Source organism: Diachasma alloeum, unplaced genomic scaffold, assembly GCF_001412515.2.
Source record: "Diachasma alloeum isolate Michigan unplaced genomic scaffold, Dall2.0 Dall_scaffold_00185, whole genome shotgun sequence".
Taxonomy (NCBI): domain Eukaryota; kingdom Metazoa; phylum Arthropoda; class Insecta; order Hymenoptera; family Braconidae; genus Diachasma; species Diachasma alloeum.
The window spans coordinates 1333603-1356868 of record NW_021680351.1 but is presented as its reverse complement, the minus strand read 5'-3'; the positions used below and the strand labels follow the sequence as shown (position 1 = coordinate 1356868).

General features: G+C 37.8%; 3 protein-coding genes across 13 annotated transcripts in view; 1 reads left to right on the top strand and 2 right to left on the bottom strand.

Annotated features, from left to right (window-relative positions):
- The window catches only part of LOC107048108 (zinc finger protein 264), a 6204-nt gene extending 5150 nt beyond the window's left edge, over positions 1-1054 (bottom strand). The window contains exon 1 of the mRNA XM_015271093.2: positions 663-1054. Coding sequence (XP_015126579.1) covers positions 663-827 — 165 coding nt within the window. The 5' untranslated portion in view covers positions 828-1054. The remainder of the gene's footprint in view (positions 1-662) is intronic.
- On the top strand, positions 795-17219 carry LOC107048109 (leucine-rich repeat extensin-like protein 5). Of its 8 annotated transcripts, none has more exons than XM_015271097.2 (7): positions 795-815; positions 5102-5268; positions 7555-7658; positions 12956-13035; positions 13801-14061; positions 15492-15599; positions 16192-17219. In XM_015271097.2, the coding sequence occupies exons 2-7, from the start codon at positions 5141-5143 to the stop codon at positions 16468-16470; spliced, it is 960 nt and encodes a 319-aa protein (XP_015126583.1). In that variant the 5' UTR covers positions 795-815; positions 5102-5140; the 3' UTR covers positions 16471-17219. The 8 variants fall into 8 exon arrangements, with proteins under 8 accessions (XP_015126583.1, XP_015126581.1, XP_015126585.1 ...); XM_015271095.2 differs by lacking the exon at positions 795-815 and adding an exon at positions 2247-2314; XM_015271099.1 differs by lacking the exon at positions 795-815 and adding an exon at positions 2390-2409.
- Positions 17220-17795: 576 nt separating this feature from the next.
- LOC107048107 (probable E3 ubiquitin-protein ligase HERC4) overlaps positions 17796-23266 on the bottom strand; it is an 8455-nt gene continuing 2984 nt past the window's right edge. For all 4 annotated transcript variants that reach the window (XM_015271090.2, XM_015271091.2, XM_015271089.1 and 1 more), the window contains exons 2-3: positions 19424-22498; positions 17796-18147 (exon numbers count right to left, since the gene is read on the bottom strand). In XM_015271090.2, coding sequence (XP_015126576.1) covers positions 17995-18147; positions 19424-22429 — 3159 coding nt within the window. In that variant the 5' untranslated portion in view covers positions 22430-22498 and the 3' untranslated portion in view covers positions 17796-17994. The remainder of the gene's footprint in view (positions 18148-19423; positions 22499-23266) is intronic.

The following is a 23266-nucleotide window of genomic DNA, read 5'->3' as shown; positions in this document are numbered from 1 at the left end:
GTCATAAGAAATTTTCTGCTCAAAATTGAATAATCTACAAAAAACGTCTGAAGACATTTCTCCCCAAAACCAGTTGTACTCAAGATATTCTCACGAACAATAAAACATCCTCATCAATCATTAAATCAGGAAAAGAAATTTCCACTCAAGATCCTAAAAATCAATCCACATAAATCAACAACATAAACCTTGATCCCTCAACTCCCTCAATAATAAGCAGCCGTTCCAACAACAGATTCCCAATGAAAAATTACAGATTTCTGTGATAGATTCCTGCGCTAGATTCCTGTAATAACCCTTCGCCATCAAATTGACTCCATTCCCTCCCTCCAAGCCCCCTAAAAACCGCAATCCCCCTGAACTCCAAAAACCTCCCTCACCCCAATCCCCCAAAAAGCCCTCCCAAATCCCCCTCCCCCCAAACCCCCCCGCCAAATCCAAAAAAACCGCAATAAAGTCTCGCCAAGTGTCGGGTAAAACCCATTTGTGGGCAAAGTCGCGTCACTTTCGTAACAAAAAGAAGAGAGACCGAGTCCCATCCAGTCGAGATAAACTAGATTCCTATCTTCATCAAAACGATTGCGAGCCCGAGCACATCCTGCTGTGCCCCGAGCCCTCTGCCCCTCTCACCCGCAAACAAGATAATTTTGATTGAAACTCACCTCGAGATTAACACATGCCATAATCCTGAGCGGCAGCGGCACGGCCTCGTCATCATAAATCGGCACCATCTCTTCCTCCTTGGCCAAGCACAGTCGGCATAATTCGTTGACGTGAATAATAACGTTGCTCGGACTGTCGCCCTTCTTCCTACTGTACGTCTTCATCTCAATTATTCGGACGTATTCACTGATACGATTGTTATTCGATGCTTCTCACGACTGCAATTTCGCTTTTACCAGTGCAATTTTTGCGTCGCGAAGTGCGGGGGACAACTCAGTCACTCACAACGGAATCTATAATGGCGGCGGTGACGCGTTGCGTCGGGTCGAAAGCGCTCTGCGGAGGGATCAGTTGGGCCGCCATGTTGGCGGGGGGTCGGGTGTCTTCGTCTGGGCGCGCGAGGGGAACGAGGACGGAGGGACGACGTGGCGCGGCGGGAAGGGAAGGGAAATGAGAACGGCGAAAGTAGGGATCCGACGGTGGTGACGCCGCGGCGGCGTCGGTAAGGACGACAATTACCCATTGATTTAGTGGGGCGGGCGGGAAAATTGGTATTCACAGGGGGGCAGCGATAGATACAATAGAATGAATGGGGCAGGGGAGATTGGGGTAAAACGGACACTTTTGACTTTTGTTCAAATGTTAATGGGGGTTGAAATGGGGATTAAATTCAGTATTTTTCTTTTCAGTACTAATCGTTCACGACTAGTGTCGCGGGATTCGCCTGAAATATACTCTTTAATCACTTGTGCGTAAAGTGGAATTTCTCGCACGCTCTGCGTGAAAAATCCAATTTTTCACACATCGTGGTGAAAAATAGCATTCGGTACTCGTGGGAAAAGTGCTGTTTAACCCTTGGGAGGGCAGCACTTCACACCTCCCGCGGGTTGAAAATTGTGAATAAAATATCGAATGTCCTTACGCGTGAAAAAAATAAATAAAAAATCTAGCGAATTCGCTAGGAAATTCTATCGGAATTCTATAGGAATTGTACTGAAAAATTCTATTTGTTTTTTGCACTGATTCTATTAGAAATTTAATTTAAAAAAGTTAATAGATTTCGAATTTCTGTTTGAATTTGTCTCTTAGATTTTTTTCCATCAGAATTATTGGGCGCAAATTTTCTGTTTTCCGCTGGATTTTGTTTTGTTTTGCATTGCAGAATTCGAGTGGAAAAAACTTGGAAAATTGATGGCCAAGAATTCTTACAGGGAAAGTCTCATGAGAAAAATTCAAACAGAAATTCGAACTCTTATCAATACTTAATTTACTTTTTCTTATCGAATCAGCGCAAAAAACAAATGGAATTTTTCAATAGAATTCCAATAGAATTTTCTAGAGAATTCGCCAGTTTGACCATTGAATTTTTTCAAATAGAACGATAAGAGACTGCAATAAAGACGGTGAATTAACACTGGATGAGATTCTCAAAACGATCGAGGGCATTAGTGTACGTTTGAATATTAAAAATAACTCGAGTGAGGAACAAAAATGAAACGAGAGAGATGGGAAAGAGGGGGTTTCGCACGGCGGGAAAGAAAATACGGAGGCGGGAAGAGTTACGTATCGCCCGAAATTTTCAGATTTTAGTTTAGTTTTGATCCCCACTTCTTCCGGCGCACGCGAAATTCCTTCGTCGTGATTTTTCGAGGTATTATTAACTGTTAATCATTGTTTCGGGGTATTTTTGCATTGACAATTGACCAACTCATTGGGAATAACAGCTTCAATAACACTTTATCGAGGGTAAAATCGAAAATTTATGAATTTCGAATGTTTTATTGAACTTTCTCGCGTTTTAAAGACAAAATAAAAATGTTTAAAATGACATTTCCTGCGCGAAATTCCTTCGTCTTGACTTTTCGAGGTATTTTTGCACTGACAATTGACCAATTCATTGTGAATAACAGTTTATATTGAAGCTGGTATGTAACATTCTATCGACTGCAAAATAAAAAATTTCCAAACATCGGATATTTCATTGAATTTTCTCGCGTTTTAGAAATAAAATAAAATTGTTTGAATAAAAAAATCGAAGAGTATTTTTAAGTCCAATAGATTTGTTACAAGTGTCGGAAAATACTGAGATCTTATCCAATTGGAAATGAGAGTATAAAAAATTGAGGAGTGAACAAAATATTCTTTTAAGAATTAAGAAATGATTTCACTTCGGTTGATTTGATGTCAGTGAAGAATGAGGGAAGACTCTCCGAAAAAATAATTCAAATGATTTTTTTAGATTTTGAAGAAATAAAATTATTTCTGCATTGAGAATTAAGCAATTTATTGTTATGTTGCAATTTATTGTGAATGAACAGCTTCATTTCATTTGGTTTTCTCGCATTTTAAAAATTAACAAAACGAAAGTTTGCAAAAATTGCAAAATTGCGAAAGAGAATTTTTAATTCTCTCCAGAATTAAAACACGATTTCACTTCGGGTGATTTGATGTCAGTGAAGAATACGGAAATACTCTCCGGAAAAAAAATTCTGATATTTTTTTTTATTTTAAAGAAGTGAATTATTTTTGCATTGACAATTAAGCAATTCATTATGAATAACGGCTTCATTTCGTTGAGTTTCTCGCACTTTAAAAATAAAATAAAATTGTTTGACTACAAATAATCGAAGAATGTTACTAATCAAGATATTTTATCCAATTCGACCAAAAATTCAAAATTAACAAAACGAAAGTTTGCAAAAATTGCAAAATTGCGGAAGAGAATTTTCAATTCTCTCCAGAATTAAAACACGATTTCACTTCGGGTGATTTGATGTCAGTGAAGAATACGGGAATACTCTCCGAAAAAATAATTCAAATGATTTTTTTAGATTTTAAAGAAATGAAATTATTTCTGCATTGACAATTAAGCAATTTATTGTTATGTTGCAATTTATTGTGAATGAACAGCTTGATTTCATTTGGTTTTCTCGCATTTTAAAAATAAAATAAAATTGTTTGACTACAAATAATCGAAGAATGTTACTAATCAAGATATTTTATCCAATTCGACCAAAAATTAAAAATTAACAAAACGAAAGTTTGCAAAAATTGCAAAATTGCGGAAGAGAATTTTTAATTCTCTCCAGAATTAAAACACGATTTCACTTCGGGTGATTTGATGGCAGTGAAGAATGAGGGAATGCTCTCCGGAAAGATGATCCAAATAATTTTTTCAGATGTTAAAGAAATATGAGATAAATATAATTCCTCGGAATTTCTACATCAAAAATAACCGCGGAGGTAGTAGGCCACGCAGCTACTTGTCGTCGCGAGTGGAATTTCTCATTTATGTTATGTATATGTGATAGTCCGGCTTGCCAGTAGCTCCCGCCGATCCCCCGTAAAATCACTCGTTATCGGAATTATTTTTTGTCCAGCGAGATTTAAAATATTTTAACAGCGAACTTTTAACAGCGATTCGCAATCCCCGTTTTGCCCCACCTCGTTTCACGTGAGACGGTCGCTCGGTTGCTGACATAATGAGTCGCCGCGGACTGAGACAACTAGTTTCCAACTCGTTTTCCTCGTGAACATTTCTAGTAAAAGTGATAATAGGGTAATTGAATTGTTTAATTGTTTAAAATAATTTTTTCAATGTTCCTTAAAATTACTAATTAGAGAGATAATTCGAGAGTTTAATGACAAAACGTAAAAGCAGATTTTCTCAGAGTGACAAGTTTCAACTTTTGATAATTGTTTATTTATATTGAAAACGAGTGGGTTTACGGAAAAATGTCATAAAACCTGTTCTGTTGCTCACAAAATTCCCTACAAAAATGTCTTTTGACATTTTTCTCTAAAACCGCTCATTACCAAGATAATTCTATGCTCAACAAGATGTAAAAACTCGTCATTTGCACAACCTCATATTTTCACTTTTCTCAAAAAGTCAATTTATCCCGAAAACTAATGGTTCTGCAGAAAAATGTCAAAAAACCTTTTGTGAAGCTTAGAAAATTCTCTACAAAAAATGTCATTTGACATTTTTCTCTAAAACCACTCATTACGAAGATAATTCTCTGCTCAACAAGACGTAAAGACTCGACATTTGCACAACCTCATATTTTCACTTTTCTCAAAAAGTCAATTCATCTCGAAAACTAATGGTTCTACAGAAAAATGTCATAAAACCTTTCATGAAGCTTACAAAATTCTCTACAAAAAATGTAGTTCAACATTTCTTTCTAAAACCACTCATTACCAAGATAACTCTATCCTCAACCCCTGAAAACTTGACCTTTGCAAAGCGCAGACTTCTCACCTGTCTCCTTCCCCTAAAACCCGATGTACCTCGAAAAATACTGGTTCTACAAAAAAACATCAAACCACCATTTTTGTAGTCCGCAAAATTCCCCACAAAAAATGTCCTTTGACATTTTCCCCTGCAAGCACCCGTTGCCGTGCAATCCCCACCTTTCAGAAAATCAATTTCCAGATAAACATCGCGAAGTCCCGATACCACACTCGATCAAAGATGCTGGCAGGACACGTGCCAAAGCTTGTTAACAAGCAATTCAATTCTCCCATCAACCTGTACTCGCCGCAGGCCGTTCAGGAGACATTGGAGAGGCAAACAAAAATATTGGCGAATGGTGCTATCGGGTGAGTATTGCACAATCAATTATTTATGAAAATCTCAAGCCCTCGGTTGTCCGAAATATTTCGACGATGGACTGACGCCAGAATATCCGAAGGACCACGCAGATCTGCGTCAATGTTGTGAAATTACTGTATCTCATTATTTGTTACTTAAGAAAATGCTAAACGCCGTTCACAACAGATAGATTGTTACATCTGTTGGCACTTGAGTGTGGAAAACCACTTTGCGTCAATGATTGGTTCGGGGAATAATGCATCGAGGGGATGAATCAGACATATTTATTTTCAGATTAACGAATCACTCCCAAGAGCAGAAATACATTTTGTCCGAGGTGCTCTCGCGAATTTTGAGCCTGCGAATTGCGCAAAAGTCGCCGCACCACTGCACTTGACTCAGTTTTTCGAATATCACGGCTGGGGCATTGATTCGCGATTGACTGATCGGTTCGGTACGACGGGAAGAGCAGCTGCGCTGTCAATAGATCAATTAATCATGAGGTTCAACAATTTAGTGATTTCACATACCGTCGGATTTTTTTTGACAATCAAGCAATAGTTGCAGTTGAATTCTCAATGTTGTGAATTTCAATTCAATTTTAGGGGAGACTACTAGCTGTTTCAAAAGTCGCGGGCTATTGGAGTGAGATTTCTCATGCGGTGAAGATCGATTATATATGTCTGAAAAGGAATAATTAGTGCACAATCATTAGTGAAAATAATTAATTAATCTACCAGTTGAGTTTTTTTTTTTTTTTTTTTTTTTTTTTTTTTTTTTTTTTTTTTTTTTTTTTTTTTTTTTTTTTTTTTTTTTTTTTTTTTTTTTTTTTTTTTTTTTTTTTTTTTTTTTTTTTTTTTTTTTTTTTTTTTTTTTTTTTTTTTTTTTTTTTTTTTTTTTTTTTTTTTTTTTTTTTTTTTTTTTTTTTTTTTTTTTTTTTTTTTTTTTTTTTTTTTTTTTTTTTTTTTTTTTTTTTTTTTTTTTTTTTTTTTTTTTTTTTTTTTTTTTTTTTTTTTTTTTTTTTTTTTTTTTTTTTTTTTTTTTTTTTTTTTTTTTTTTTTTTTTTTTTTTTTTTTTTTTTTTTTTTTTTTTTTTTTTTTTTTTTTTTTTTTTTTTTTTTTTTTTTTTTTTTTTTTTTTTTTTTTTTTTTTTTTTTTTTTTTTTTTTTTTTTTTTTTTTTTTTTTTTTTTTTTTTTTTTTTTTTTTTTTTTTTTTTTTTTTTTTTTTTTTTTTTTTTTTTTTTTTTTTTTTTTTTTTTTTTTTTTTTTTTTTTTTTTTTTTTTTTTTTTTTTTTTTTTTTTTTTTTTTTTTTTTTTTTTTTTTTTTTTTTTTTTTTTTTTTTTTTTTTTTTTTTTTTTTTTTTTTTTTTTTTTTTTTTTTTTTTTTTTTTTTTTTTTTTTTTTTTTTTTAAGAGGAATATCCCTGAATCTAAGCGAGATAGCGAAATTTTCGTTATTACATTTATTGTTGCTCTCAATCGGCTCTACAAAAAAGGTTATAATAAAAATTTTGCTATCCCCCTTAGATTCCGAGATATTCATTGAAAACTGGTTCAATAGTCAAAATTGAGTTGTACCGTTTTACCACTTCGCTACTGAATTGTTTGTGGTTCGTTTGTCCACATTTTGTCAAAAATTTTGAAAGAAAAACTGGCTCAAAAATTGGAGGCCCTGCCCTATTTTTAATCTTTTAAGCGTCTGCGGGGCAAACGAAAAGTAAACAATTTATTTTTTTGCACCAATTATTCGGTTTTAGACAGATATAATCGATCTTCAATGCATGAGAAATCTCACTTCAATAGCCGGGACTTTAAAAATTCATAATAGTCTCCCCTCAAAGTTGGAAATTTTCTAGAATTTTCAAATTCATTGCGGAAATTGAACATCACATCCAACAGAATTTCCAATGGATCGAAAATTTCAATTGCATTGAATGCAACAGAATTCAACTGATTTTTAAGTAACAAAATACATGAAAATTTCGCGTGATTGAGTGATTGTTAAAAATTTCAAGATTTTTTACGTGAAATTTCACAAGTTATTTTCTAACAGTGTAATTAGGGGGCGAGGAGGGTGAAATGGATCTTTTCAATCGGTGATAACTCGGGATCGGCAGAGTGAAATTGAAGCTTTTTTCTTGCAATTTGAAGGTTTTTTTTCGAGGTTTCAAATGAGCTCCGATTTTTTCGAATCGCGTCGTTGGGAAGGGAGATATCGAGGGTTTTGGAAGGTCTATTTGTCCTCGTCTTCGAGTTTCGGGATTCTTGGGGATTGATTCGTTTACTCGGGTTTTAGGATTGACTTCAATCAACTGGCAAAACCAGCGAATCTGCAGAACAGCGCGGTTCTCAAGATGCTGGAGGAGGAAGAGGCGAGGAAACGCAGTGGTGGACAACCCGGTGAGTTTTCATTCCGATTTTTCTTTCCAGAAGAGAAAAAATGAAAATTAAACTTTTGCTCAATTTTTAATATCACGGGAAGGGTTGGAGCCACTTTGATGGGTCTGTTCTCATTTTAAGAAATGGAAAAATATGTTGAAAATGAAAAAGAAAATTGGAAATTCCACTCAGCCACTCTCCAGATTTTTATTAGCGAAGAATTATTTTATCGGACGATTTTTCTTTCTAGAGGAGAAAGAATGAAAATTAAAATTTTGTTCAATCCTCAATATCTCGAGAAGGAATGAAGCGATTTTGATGGGTCTTTTCTGATTTTAAAGAGTGAAAAAACATCTTAAAAACAAAACAAAAATTGAGAAATTTCACTCAGCCAATTTTCAGATTTTTATTAATAAAAAGTTCTTTTTTCGAGGAATTTTTTTTTCTAGAAGTGAATGAATGAAAATTAAACTTTTGTTCAATTTGCAATATCTCGTGGAAAAATGAATTTCATTTCGAAGAGTGTACAAATATGTTGAAACAAAAAGAAATGGTAAATTCCACTCATCCAATCTTGAGTTATTCCCGTTGAAAATGACTGATTAAGATTTTTTTTTAATATTTTTTATATTTCATCGATTTCTGTTTCGTTTAGATCTAATAATATTTGAATAGGGGGTATTAATGAATCAGTATTATGTTATTCCTGGCCAGTATGATTCATCTAGTGTCTAGGTGGCACGTCGTTAAGGTTGTAAGGTGAATTTATTGGAACGAGGTACGAGAATAAAATTAATTGTCAGCCCCAGAAACCTAACTAATTGGTGTGACATCATACACGAAGAGCATTCGAGTCAAAATGTTCAGCAATCGTCATTCCAATCTCATCAAATTTGTCAATTAAATGACATGAAGACAATTTGAAGGAAAAAAACATAAAATGTGAAAATGAAAAAATTGAATTTATTAAACTTCATATACTCATAGATGTTTTATGAATATTGACAATGACTTAAAGAGAATTAAGAGAATGAAAAGTGAAACATCAATGAATAATTTTTAATCTTCGATTAATTTTTTTTTTACTTTTTAAAATAATCTGATTAAAATCTGTAATTGTTGAAAAATGAGGGGAGGGTTATGAATTGATTTCTTAGAAAACTGAAAAAATTTCTTGAATTCTTCGGAAAATTTCATTTTTCCGAATTACTCGGAAAACCGAAGAATGTTCATGAATCTTAGAGTTTAGAATTTATCCATGAAAATCTGAGAAGCAAGAATTGATCATTTTTGCGTATGATAAATATGAAAAACTTAAAATTTGGGAAGTGAAGAATAATTTCAGTAGCGAAGCGGTAAAGCGGTTCAAGTCGATTTTCACTACTGGTCTGTTTTCATTCAATATCTCGGGATCTAAGGCAGATAGCAATATTTTTATCATGACCTTTTTTGTAGAGCAGTTTAAGACCTGCAGAAAAGGTGATTACAAAAATTTCACTGTCTCCTTTAGATTCGGAGATATTCCTCGAAAACTCAGGTGAGAGCCAAGTCGACTAGAATCGTTTTACCGCTTCGCTACTGATTTGTGCGTTAAAAAAATTTAGAAATACAATGTTTTTTTTTCTCGTGATCAACAATTAGTCAATTTAGATATGTTTTGATATAAAGATAGACTTCACACATGAAAAAATGAAAAATATGACGGTGAAAAATTTTTCCCGATGGAAAAACAGTCGAGATAACGTTGAAAGGGCTCCACATTACGCACATTTGAGAAAAAATCCTCTTAGATTTCTGTAGAACTCTCAATTAGTTTCCTGCCGATTCTCTTGAAATGATCAACAGAAAATATTCTCTAGAGACTCGATAAAATTCAATTTTCTCGAATTTTCATTTGATTTTCTTCATGAAAATAAAAACAGAATAAAAATATTACCGTCTATAGAAATTCTATAAAAAATATGTCGACAGAATGAAGAAAAAAGTTGTCCCGGAAAATTCTAATTCGAATTCTATTGACTTTTCTATCGGAATCCCCCCCAATCGTCCAAATTCGAATTCTCTGGATTTTTCAATTAAATTTTTCGTACGCGTCACCTTCAAATATTTCCACCTGCTCCGCCTCTTTTTTTTCTGAAATATTACACTCGCCTCTGCTTCCATAATGCTCGGATTTCACCTTTTATTAGTATAATAGATGAATATGCCCTCCCCCCTACCCGTGAAATCCTGGCATCGTATTAAAACCTTGGATGTATATAAGTCTCTAAAACCGTTTGCCGGGTCGTTACCGCGATTATCGCGAGTATGTGGTCACCAGTCGGTCTTTCAGTTTGTCGGTGAGCTCTAGTTATCCCGATATTCTTCCTAGTGTCACGTCAATTAAACCCGAGAGCCAAATAATCTGGGTGAGGTGCAACTATTCCCTCGAACATTTGGATTCAGTGATCAACAGACTAGTGCAGTATAGATTAATAACTAATTAACCGATTGATTAACGACTTGTTCGCTTTTGGCAGCGATTTGACACTGCGATTGCACCGATTTTTCGACGGCTCACGCGCGCCAGATCGGCATCTCACGACTGAGATGCCTGAGATTTTTTCCATCAACGTCGAAAAAATTTAACAGAAAAACCTATCGAATTCGTTGGAAAATTCTATTGAATTTCTATTAAACATTCTATTAGTTTTTGGCTGATTCTATTGACATGTTCGATAAAAAAACATCCAATGGAAAAAGTCAACTGAATTCGATTTTTCTATAGAACTTATTCTTTTCATTTATTTTCTATAGAATTTGCTCGACTCAAATTTCCGAAGTTTTTTTCATTCTTTTTTTTTTCTTCTCATCAAGAAAGTCAAACGAAAAAATTTGGAAAATTTGAGCCGAGGAAACTCTATTGACTTTTTCTATTGAATATTTTCTATTGAACAGTTCAATAGAAATTCAATAGAATTTTCTAACGAATTCGATAGGTTTTTCTATGAAATTTTTTCGTCCGCGCAGTTATCCCATTTTGAAAAAAAAGATATCCTGATTCTGGTGTTTTTATTTTACAAAAAAATATTTTTCACCTGGAAATAGAAAATTCGTTGACGAAGCCTATATTGTTAGTTACGGCTTTATTATTGATAACTGATAAAAAACAAAGCGTCTATTGACGTTCAAAGAAATGAGAAGTCTGAGATTCTAAATATAATTAGACAAAACTTCATTAAGATAAAAATGTTGGTATTTTTCACTGTAAAAACTGTTTCTACCACAAGATTAATATGGTTACTTATGAATAAACAAAACTTTACAAAAAAAAATAATAATAATCTCATTTTTAAATGAAAATCATCGTGTTTTGAAAATTCTGGATTCTGCGGTCTCTCGCTAAATATAACGAGGGCCGTGGGACTATTAATACGTAGCATTCGATAGCACAAAAATATGTTGTTCACTTATTTCTGCGAATTTTTTATTTTTTACTTTTTCTTCGGATCGGGGGAAGTGGCTGGTGTTGATCGGTTGTTCGGTGGGTGGGGTGCTCGCACGAGAATATTTTACAGCAAAATGTTTTGGATTTTGTTGGAAAATAATTCTGATGAACTTGTGGTGGAGATTTTGTTTGGTTTTGGGCGATTCTTTTCGGGAATTCCGCACCGTTACTGTGATAATGTGCTGTGATAATGTCCGATAAACACGATTTTGGTGAAAAAAAGAAGTTCGTATTTCTAGACAATTTTTTCTGCAGAAATTCGTCGATATGAATTTTTCAAATTTTTACGCTCTATTTTTCATCTTTTTTTATTAAAAAAAATTAAATTATTTTATTTTTTTGGAAATTTGAGATAAATTGGATTGGAAAAATCGAATTCAATTGAAGTTTTTCTGCAGAAATTTGTGGACAAGAATTTTTCAAATTTTTATACTCCATTTTTCATTTGTTTTCATTTTAAAAAATAAAATACTAAAATTTAGGAAATTTGGAGATGAATTGGATTGAAAAATTGGAATTCTATTGACTTTTTTCTTTAGAATATCTTCTGTTGAACTTCTCCATTGAAACAAAAAAAAACGTTCAGGTAAACGGACAAAAACGAATGGAAAAATAAATAGAAATCTAATAGAATTTTCTAGTGAATTCGCTAGTTTTTAAAATTAATAAAACATTCTATTGGATTTTTATTGCATTTCTATTGATACATTTTCTACAGACTTTCTATATAATTTTCTGTAGAATTTCTATAGAGTTCGTCAATACCAATTTTCCCAGTTTTTTTCACTCATTTTTTCCGCTCATTTTAAATCAACCAAAAATAGTAAGAAAATTCGAGACAATTCTCTTTCTTTTATATTATCGAAATTTGTCTTGATGAAGAGAATGAGATAAAAAACGCCAGTAAAATCCATTCTGTTCAATAAATAAATATTCAAAAATTGAGACGGAAAATAACTCAACTCTCGAGAAAGTGAAATTCAACAATTTTTCTTTCATTCTCAACATTTTTCCATTCTCATTGTTTTTTTTCGTTGAACGAAGAATGTTCATTTTGGCCCGTGTGTAGATTCGAGTAGTGATTATCGTAAAATTCAAAGTTGGCTCTAGTTCCATCGTCACAATGAAGACAAAATATTCTCTGTAACGATGCTCAGCCCAGCCAAGTGAAAAACTCTCCCAAAGTAAATAGAACGTTCGATTCAATCCGCACGAATTTCGCGATTTTCCCCGCGTATTGCATTAGATGGCGAAATCGCGGTTTATAAGGATGCAATCAACAAACTACAACACGACTTCTATCGGAGAATTAATTTAATTTGGAGAATTAATTAAAAAATGGCTCAATGTGTTGATAATAATAATTTTTGATTTCATGTAACATGCGGCGTTATTTTATGAATTTCTTCATGCAAATGCATAAGTAATATTTTTTACATATCATTTGCATGAAAAAATTGATTAATTAATTAATTCACTCATTCATTTCACCAATTGACGTTCATTTTATTAATTTGTTTATTTATTTCGTGAAGTTTTTCATGCAAATGCATAATACAATATTTCTTAACGATGAAAAAATTATTGAAATGGATTTTTTCATCCTTTCGAAAGAAATATATAATGCCATGATTTTTTTTCATGCAAATGTTTAATGTTTTTTATGGAATAAAAATCCATTTCAGACTTCATGATTAAATTGATAAAATGTTATTAAATAAAGAACAAATGATTTATTTCGTGAGAACAAAATATCCAAGAAATTCGATTTTTTAGCAAAAAACAAATTTGACGATTAAAAATAATTTTTATTAAATAATTTTTATTAAAGGTTTGAAACGAGTAACTTGGCCTCCCCCAGCCGGTGACGACGACATCGACTTCATCGAGCAATCACCAGTCCAGGCAAAGGTAATACCTCAAAACCCACGAGTCCCCTTAAATATCAATAGATCTAGATATTCACGCATGACAGTTTGTGTAACCGTGTGGACTCTCGAGTTCGCGGTTGACTACTCAAGTTTATCGTGGTTGGACTATTGCATCAGGAAATTCACCCCTGGAATACGATCCCTCGCGTGTTGAAATAATCCAAAGAATAAGAGATATTGGAACATCCGAAAAAAATTTATGGAAAAACCTAGCGAATTCGACTCTGTTTCACGTGTTTTTTCAATAGAAATTTTTAATGAATAATATTCTACGGAAAAAATCGATAGAATTCGACTTTTCTGGATAAATTATTCTATAGATATATTTTCTGTTGGACATTTTCTATTCTATTTATATTCAATTTTCCCATACAAACTATTCCACTGAAGTATTTTCTACAGAAATTCCTCGTTTCAAATTTTCCAACTTTTTTCCTTTGATCTTTATAATGAAAAGAGAAAAAAAAATAGTGGAAAAAATAGAAAATTCACGTCGAGGAATTCCTATAGAATGTCCCAATAGAAAAAGTTGTATAGAAATATGAAATTCTGCAGATTTTTTCTATAAAAATTGCCCATTGTACATTTTCCATTAAAAAAATTGAAGTTTTTCAATGGAATCTGTAAAAATCTAATAGAACTTTCAGTGGAAATTCCACAGAATTTTCCATCGAATTCGCGAGGTTCTCCATAAATTTTTTTTTCTGCGTGTGAGGAGGAACTGACAAAAATATTTCTTGCGAAGACTCGGGGAGTTGGTGAGTACGCATCATACGAGACGAGTCCCTCATCAGGTCCATCGCCTCAACCTCATACGTCTCTGCCCTGTGCATCACCACAACTATCCACTCCCTTAAGCCCTGGGGGGACATTACGAACACCTCAGGGTTATCAACATCAAATTGCACCAAAACCCTGGGCACCTGTTACACCACCCGCAACCTCTCCATTGCCAGCGCATGAAATATCCTGGGGATCGCATCGGTCGCATCAACCGGTATTCAAGGTAAGTCTAGGGGGCTACACCCCTTGCTCGCCAACCCCCATATGACCCCCATAACCCTTATTTAGGCCCTTATCATGAATCTTAATGTGATCCTTGTGAGCCTTATTTGGAGCCTTAATCCGACCTTTAATCTTGTGACCCTTAATCTGACCCATGTGACCCTTAATTCGATTCTTGTGGCCCTTATTTGGACCATTATTCTGGTCCTTAACCTTGTGACCCTTATTCTGACCCATATGACCCTTAATTTGACTCTTTTAACCCTTAATCTAACCCTCACGACCCTTAATCTAACCCTTGCGACCCTTATTGTGGTCCTTAACCTTGCGACTCTTATTCTGACCCATATGACCCTTAATTTGACTCTTGTGACCCTTATTTGAACCATTATTCTGACCCTTGCGACCCTTAATCTAACCCTCACGACCCTTATTCCGACCCTCATGGCCCTTAATCCAACCCTTGCGACCCTTATTCTGGTCCTTAACCTTGCGACCCTTATTCTGACCGATATGACCCTTAATTTGACTCTTGTGACCCTTATTTGAACCATTATTCTGACCCTTGCGACCCTTATTCCGACCCTAATGGCCCTTAATCTAACCCTTGCGACCCTTATTCTGGTCCTTAACCTTGCGACCCTTATTCTGACCGATATGACCCTTAATTTGACTCTTGTGACCCTTATTTGAACCATTATTCTGACCCTTGCGACCCTTATTCCGACCCTAATGGCCCTTAATCTAACCCTTGCGACCCTTATTCTGGTCCTTAACCTTGCGACCCTTATTCTGACCGATATGACCCTTATTTGAACCATTATTCTGACCCTTGCGACCCTCAATTTAACCCTCACGACCCTTATTCCGACCCTCATGGCCCTTAATCTAACCCTTGCGACCCTTATTCTGCCCCTCATGACCCTTATTTTGACCCCTGTAACCCTTAATTTTGGAGTCTTAATTTTGAGTACCCAATTTTCATCACCAGAAGTCAATTTGGATTTTTTATTCATCCTTCTCACATGTGTTTCTTGGTACTCAATAGCTCTCAATTTTTTTTTACGCTCGCCAGGTTCATTTTTTCCATTTTCGCATTTTTTTAACTAAATTTTGTGGCTCGAAAGAGGTAAAAAATAATTTATTAGTATTTCATATGTATTTCACGCAGTGAAGTCGCGGAATTCTTCAACAGAATCGACCAAAAGCTAATAGAATTTCCTACAGAACTCCCTAGGTTTTTCCATAAAATTTTGATTAAAAAAAGTATTGAATTTAATCCGGAAGCTTTGTAGATATTGAAGATCGGAGGTGTTCGTTTTGGGGAATGTCAGTGAGATGATGATGAATTGTCAGTAGTCAACTAAAAACTCATGTTCACAAGTTGAATGAAATTCGTTGGTGAAAATTTTTGGGAATTTATTTCCGCAGAAATCGGACTCGATCGAGGGAGCTGCTCCTAGGCATCAATCATCCCAGCCTTTTTCTCAACCACCACCATCTGTCATCACTTTGAGGCCTGAACCACCAATTTCTCAGGTACAAAAATTATTTTTTAATATTCATCCAATTTCGTTTCTTGGACTGACCTTGTTATTTTCAATTTTTTAAATTTTGTGCTGTTTTATATTGTGAATGGATAGAAAATGCTATTGAACGTCGATTGAAGTTTCTCTCCACTGTCTCCCCTCAATTTTTCTTCTCTTGTAATTGAAAAAAAAAACAAACAAAAAATAATAGAAAATTTGAGCAGCCGAATTTCCGCAGAAAATATCTCAACAGAATAAGTTGTGCCGAAAAATCTACCTCCTGATTTTTTCTATAGAACGTATTCCACTGGCCATTTCCATTGAAACCAGAAATATTCACAGTTGAATAATACAAACCACCGGCAATGAATCTCGCATTAATAATAATCATTGGCTGTTGATCAAAGCCATAACACATAGCAGCAATCCTTGAAGCCTGACAGATTGGCTGCATTACCTGGAGACCAGTCTATTTTCACCTAAAAATCACGCGTTAATCCCCGCAAATTTTTCAACCGGGCAGTGTCCCAAAACACCCGTCCCAATGTCATAATTTACAGTTTAATATTTATAAATAAATGTACAACACTGATGTCCAACAGCAACCAGCGCCAGTTTACCAAGCTCAACCAGCAGCAACAATGGCCCCAGTGAGTGGTAACATGCGAGGGGACATGAAGTGGCCACCGGCGTCAGTAAAAGCACAGACAGAGGCGGAAAATCGTGCGAGAGTGGAATTGGCCAAGGGACCTATATTCAGACCACGTCGAGTTAACAAAGATTACAGTGGCTTTTTCGCTCAACACGCCCTCAACAGCACCTACCCTGGATACAGAGCACCCCCTGGCACCCAATACTTCACGCCATCCTATCAACACTAACGAATAATTCTTTAAAAAAAAAAATACCGATGCTAAATCGACGATTTTTTTTTCATTTTGAAGACTGAAAAACAGACGTTAAAAATGAAAGAAAAATCCAAATTGCATCATTCGTTCGGAGGCATTGGAGATTGAAGAGGATTGGCCTGTCCCCTATCGAAAATGTGCGGAGACTATTCACACATTTCCGTAACGACTGGAGAGAAATACCCGATCACTGTGGGGTAATCATCCTCAGCTGTTTCCAGTCATCGAGTTCAACTGATTATTTCTCTTCACAAGACAATTCGTGTGGTGAACGGTTACCTAGAGACTGACTTTCTGCTCGAAATTACTGGCTTTTCACGAAAGAACAAATATTTATCAGTCACTAACGCTTCTTTACTATTGGTGATCACTGCAACGACAATTTGTCAGCGGATGATATTACTCTGAAATTTTTCTTTTTGAAATTTATCTTTAGCGCTGCATGAGGCGCCCGAACATCGGCTGATAGATCTGGAACTATTGAGAGAGAACGAACGACGAGACAAATCGAATACTGAGCGCACGACTTACCTGTTAAATGCTTTATTGTACAAAATGTTTAACGATCAGGAGATGACAATCTTGGTGTATTTTTTTTATAATTATTCAACGATATTTCGTCGAGGATGATGTACTCAATTGTGGTACTTACTAACATTAGTGGTGATGATGGAGATTATGCATTGATGTAGATGATGAAATAAATTATTGCAATCGTTGAAGTTTTTTTTGAGCCATTGCTCTATTTTAGGGTAGGGGGGATTTGAAATCACAACCTTCAGATTACTGAGCTGATGCTTTTACCGATGGGTTATCACAAATGATTTATCGAATGATCGTTGAGGCTATAGAAAAATCATTGGATTTTTTTGAACATCCACTAGTCCAATTTATCGATTAAACACTGGGAATTGAGAATGAATTTCACGTCAGGGGGATTTGAACTCGCAACCTTCAGATTACTGAGCTGATGTTTTTACCAATGGGTTATCACAAATTATTTATCGAATGATCGTTGAGGCTATAGAAAAATCATTGGATTTTTTTGAACATCCACTAGTCCAATTTATCGATTAAACACTGGGAATTGAGAATGAATTTCACGTCAGGGGGATTTGAACTCGCAACCTTCAGATTACTGAGCTGATGCTTTTACCAATTGAGCTATAATACCACAAATGATTTATCAAATATTCGTTGACACAACGAAAAAATCATGACAAAATAAATAAATCAATGGATAAAGGCAAAGGACCACGTCATTGAAACGAAATGATCTTCAATAATAATTTCGCAAATGACTTTCGAATCCATTCTATTATAAACACCCACATCTTAACCCAATAATTAATGTTAGGCCAGCCTAACAAAAATTATGTACACGTTGTTTATTCGTAATAAAAAATTATCTTGATTTTGACATACATCACCAATTGGCGTCGCCCGTCTGGCGATCGATTTGTTACAAAATATCTTGAGAATGATGATGCGCGGTCATCAGACCAGCGAGAATCCCTGGGTTTGTTGAATGGCTTGAAGCAGTTTGTACCTGAGTCTCTCCCTTGTTTGGTATCGTGGCAAGTCAAGAAGATTAAAACATGTGTGGGCAACTGGTAGATATTTATCATCAGACATTGGCTGAATAGTAATCTGAAAGATGAAAAAACAATGAAGAATAATCGCAAGTCGATTGCTTCATAAATCATCAATAGTGATGAACTAGTGATTAATTTATACTATTTCATTTTCTTTTCATTTCCGTCTTCACAATTAGATTAATTTTATTTTATTTCTCATTCTTATTATATTTTTTTTTCCTTAATTCACAAGTGACAACATTGAATGAACAGGAATTATGTTAAAGATCAATAAATAGTGATGAACTAGTGATTAATTTATACTCTTTCATTTTCTTTTCATTTGCGTCTTCACAATTAGATTAATTTTATTTTATTCATTCTCATTCTTATTATATATTTTTTTCCTTAATTCACAAGTGACAACATTGAATGAACAGGAATTATGTTAAAGATCAATAAAGTGTTGACAAAATAAAAGTCATTCGAAATCTCATTCGGATAAATGAAAAAATAATCAGAACGGGATAATCGGCTAGAAAATGGATTATTTTCTTCTTTCCTGCCGGCGATATCTTCGAATCACTTCTTTTCTTCAACTATTAGAGGGATCTTAATATTCCATCGAGAAGGAATTCAATAATTGCAAAAAAAGCTGTGAAGAACTAAAATAATTAATTTTTCAATGTCTCCGGAAGGTTTTAAAATCGATATATTTTTCGAATAAAGGACGAATACCAATAAATTCAATTTCTACTTATCTTTTAATAGAATGAATAGAATAAATGAGAGAAATTGAGAACAGTAGACTACATTCCGAGCGAAGTGGTAAAACGGTTTAACTCGACTCATCTCCCAGTTCACGTTTTGCGGAATATTTCCGAATCTAAGAGAGATAACGAAATTTTCGTAATTACATTTGTTGTAGCTCTCAATCGGCTCTACAAAAAAGGTTCTATCAAAAACCGTGCTATCTCCCTTAGATTCCGAGATATTCATTGGAAACTCGTCAATAGTCAAAATTGACGTATATCGTTTTACCACAAAATTAATTAATTAATTTAGTAACGAAATGGTAAAAACGGTTTAACTCGACTCAACTCCCAGTTCACGTTTTGCGGAATATTTCCGAATCTAAGAGAGATAACGAAATTTTCGTAATTACATTTGTTGTAGCTCTCAATCGGCTCTACAAAAAAGGTTCTACCAAAAATCTTGCTATCTCCCCTAGATTCCGAGATATTCATTGAAAACTGGTCAATAGTCAAAATAGACCCACATTTTTACCACAAAATTAATGAATAAATTAATTCTCCCCTCTTATCATTCCGCAACTGGCGCTACAGTACCTTGATAGCCTTCATCCCCTGAATGGGTATCCTGTCGCTCCCCGTGAGGAACAGCAGGAACTTCTTCTTCTCCTCCAGTGGAAGTTCGTGAAAAATCCTCCAGAACATGACGATCGTAGGATCGTCCTTGGAATAGCCCTCCTTATACGCGGCATTCTCCTCCAGCTCCTTCCAGTCATAGTTCTCATTCCCCACCACCACAGCCATCAGCTCATGACTATAAAACAACTTGAGCACATGCCCCCCACACACCTTATGAAACCCCTTGTAGAACGCCCCGAACTGCGACTCCACCGACTTATTAAAAATATAATCCACATAAAGATCAACAAACTCCTTCTTCCTCTCCAAAGTCACCGGCATCTTGCTCCCCCCCGGCACAAGTTCATAAACCCTCTGCTCCCCAAAAACTTCTCTCGTCACCTCAAAGTTGAGGCAAAATACCTCCTCAAGGTCCTGCTCACCGTAATCCAAGACACTTTGCAAACTCTTGGCGAGAACCGGCGACAGATCCTTGAGATCAGCCAGAGTGACCCTCTCCCCGAGTAGTTTCTTGTAAAGAGCCAGTGGAAAGGGCAGATCAATGATAATAAAATTGTAGATAACGAGGCCACAGAGAATGCCAATTAAGAAGTACATCTGCTCGCCCTCGAAGGAGTCCTCGCTGAACCAGATGGTCCTGGTCTCCTCGAACTGCTTGAACATGCCATACTTGGGATCGAGGATCTCCTTCAGCAGAAGCATGAAGAACTCCTTCTTGACCCCACCAGCGTCCTCGGCCTCCTCCCCACAAAACTTGACCCTCAGCGGTTTCTTGAGATCACTGGAGTCGTGGGCCGACAGCTCCCTGAGGGTATCCGCGACAATATTCTCCCTGGAGACATTGAGCATGAGAAACTGCTGAACGCTGGCTGCAACGTTCCCAGCGAAGAAGATGTTCCTGATGCCCCTGTTGGCAGCCTCGTTCATCGCCGAGTGCATCTGTATCGCCTGATCACTCTCCAGGAGAATCGTCTTCGCTTGGGCATCGAACAAGAAAGGATAATTGCAGAAGGGAACACCAGTGGAGAACGGATCGACACCCATATAGAACTTGAGAAAGTCCGCCTGAATGTCGATAATCTCCGAGAGTTCAGGCATGTAGAAGACGTCGTAAGGAACCCTCAGCCCCTCGGGCTGAGTCCTGCTCAGCTCGTGGATGAACTGCAGAATATCCAGACACTGCTTCAACGAGGGATCCTTACAGATGAAGTTGTTCTCCGCGCCCTTGGCCTGCTTCAGCACGAACAGAATCACCTCTTTGTACGACCTGATGAGCCTGTGGAAGACCTGAAGAGGGGCCTTGGCCCACCACATCCCGACGACCTTCTTGGCCTCCGGCTTGAGCCCCAGCAGTGCCCTGGCGAATGGCACCTGGAGGCTCACCCAGTTGCTGACCTCAGTGAACCCATGGTACAGGGGAAGCACAACGTAGACCCTCAGGGTCTCCACGTCCGGTGGGGAGGCCGCCAACGAGGGAATAAGTCCCTCCACAATCGACGTGAAGATGAGCTCCTGAATAGTGACACTCTGAACCTCCGCTATCAGTCCAAACATCCTCGACGCCTTGTCGACATCGACCCCCGAGTGCTTGCTGGAGCACCCGTAGTGCACGTCGTCCTCGAGGAGAAACGACGCGTTGATGCAGGCCTGACTCCTGAATACGGTCTCCAAATAAGTCATCAAGTCGTGATCGAGAATTTCGCCAACGGCTATTCTCTGGCACTCGCGGAGGCGCTCCTCGGTGACCACCAGGATCTGGGAGAGGCTGTCGTAGTACCTGCAGTCGTCCGGGCGCACGTTGTCCCCCCTCTTGCTGACGGTGGCGAAGCAGTGGTCGGCCCCCGAGTAAATGTGCCTGACAACGCAGTCGACGCTGTACTCGCTCCTGGGGCCGTCGACGGTGTAGATGGAGCTGCCGTTGGGGGAGACCCAGGGGCCGAGGACCACCTGGGGTAGGGGGGCACTGCCAGTTCCCTTGATCCCCAGCTGGCCGGCCCCCCCCAGGCCCCAGGCGTAGACGCGCCCCCTGGAGGGGACCAGCGCCAGCATGTGGCGCTTGCCACAGGTTATCTGGGTGACGACACTCCCCATCAGCTCCATTATCTTGCGGGGGAGGATCTCGTTGCTGTTGGTACCGTGCCCCAGCTGGCCGTACATCCCTGCGCCGCAGGTGAAGACCCCACCGTCGATGGTGAGGAAGGCTGTGAAGTCCTCCCCGCAGGAGACGTATCTCACTCTAGTCGATCGGAGAGTTCTCAGTTGGCAGGGGTAGTGGACGTTTCCGGTGAGGGGGACCCCCAGTTGGCCGAAGGTGTTCCTCCCCCAGGCGTAGATCGCCCCCGACTTGGACACCACCACCGAGTGGTGGCCACCGCAGGCCACGAAGGCGATGGGAATCGCCGCCAGCGAGGTGATCAGCTTAGGCTTGAGCTCGGACTTCGTGTCGGTCCCCAGGCCCAGCTGACCCTCCGCGTTGCTGCCCCAGGAGTACAGCTCGCCGTTGTTCGTCAGGGCCAGGCCGTGCTTCAGGCCACACGCCATCTGGACTATCACCCTCGCCCCCAGCCCCTTCACCATCCGAGGGCTCTCCTCCAGGGGAGTCTGGGAGTTCAGGCCCAACTGGCCGTCCGAGTTGCTGCCCCAGCTGAACAGCTGGCCCCACTCGTTCAGCGCCAGGGTGTGGCTGCCTCCGCAGGAGACTTGTCTGAAGGTGAAGGCGTCCGGCGAGGGGATCTCCTGGAAACGCTTGCGGGCCTTCGGGTGACCCAGCTGGCCGTAGTCGTTGTTGCCGCAGGAGTAGAGCCGACCTGCGGTGGTCAGCAGGACTGTGTAGTTCTCGCCGCACGCGATCTGCGTCACTTGGGTCGAGTCGGCGAAGTCCACCTCGCGGGGGACCAGGATCGTCTCGTCCTCGATCCCCCCCAGGCCGAGCTCACCGTGCACCGTACTGCCCCAGCCGAACATGTCGGGGTCCGGGGGCGCGGGGGTCACGCGCGGGTCTGGGTCCAGGCGACGCTTTTTCGAGTTACTTGCCTGGAAGGGAGGAGGTATTGGGTCAGTTGGCGGGCGGTTGGTTGGGGATTTTCGGGCGGCGGTGGGCGCGCTTCGAGGCGGACACGTGTAAAGAATTGGATTATTTTATGGACGGATTGGCGAGAGAATTTATAGGATTTTCGGATATGAGTCGGATATTCCTATGTGGATGTTTTTTATACAAATTTGCTCTAGACATTTCGGATGGAATTGCGACATTTCTCGGCGGTTTTCTCTGGAGCGTTTAGACGTCTTTCGGGGGGGTTTTCCGGAAAATTGAAAATTAAAAAATCGTATGGATGTTTTCATCACACTGTGACGAAAAGTGAACTTTTCGGCACGCCCCGCGTGCCAAAAGTCCAATTTCCGCCATATTGTGAGGAAAAATAGTGTTCGTAACTCGTGAAAAAATGTTTTTTAGCTCGTGGGATTATATAAACCTCCCACTCGCCAAAAAACACTTTTATATGATACGTGCGTCAACTGAAGCCCACTGTTCTAACAGTTGAGTGTGGGTAGGCGCTTGAAACCCGCACTTTCCAGTTGACTATAGTCAACTGAAACCCGAAATAACGCATGACGCGCATGCGCATCACCTATTAAAAGAGAATAACAAGGAAGGAAATCTAACCTCCGAATAGTGAATACATGGAATGACTGAAAAATGAAAAGGTGATTTTCGAAGCAGATAAAATGAGCCAAAATCGTATAATTCCTGATAGTGATGAAGAGTTAGGCAGTGAGGAGAATTTATTTACTGATGAGGAG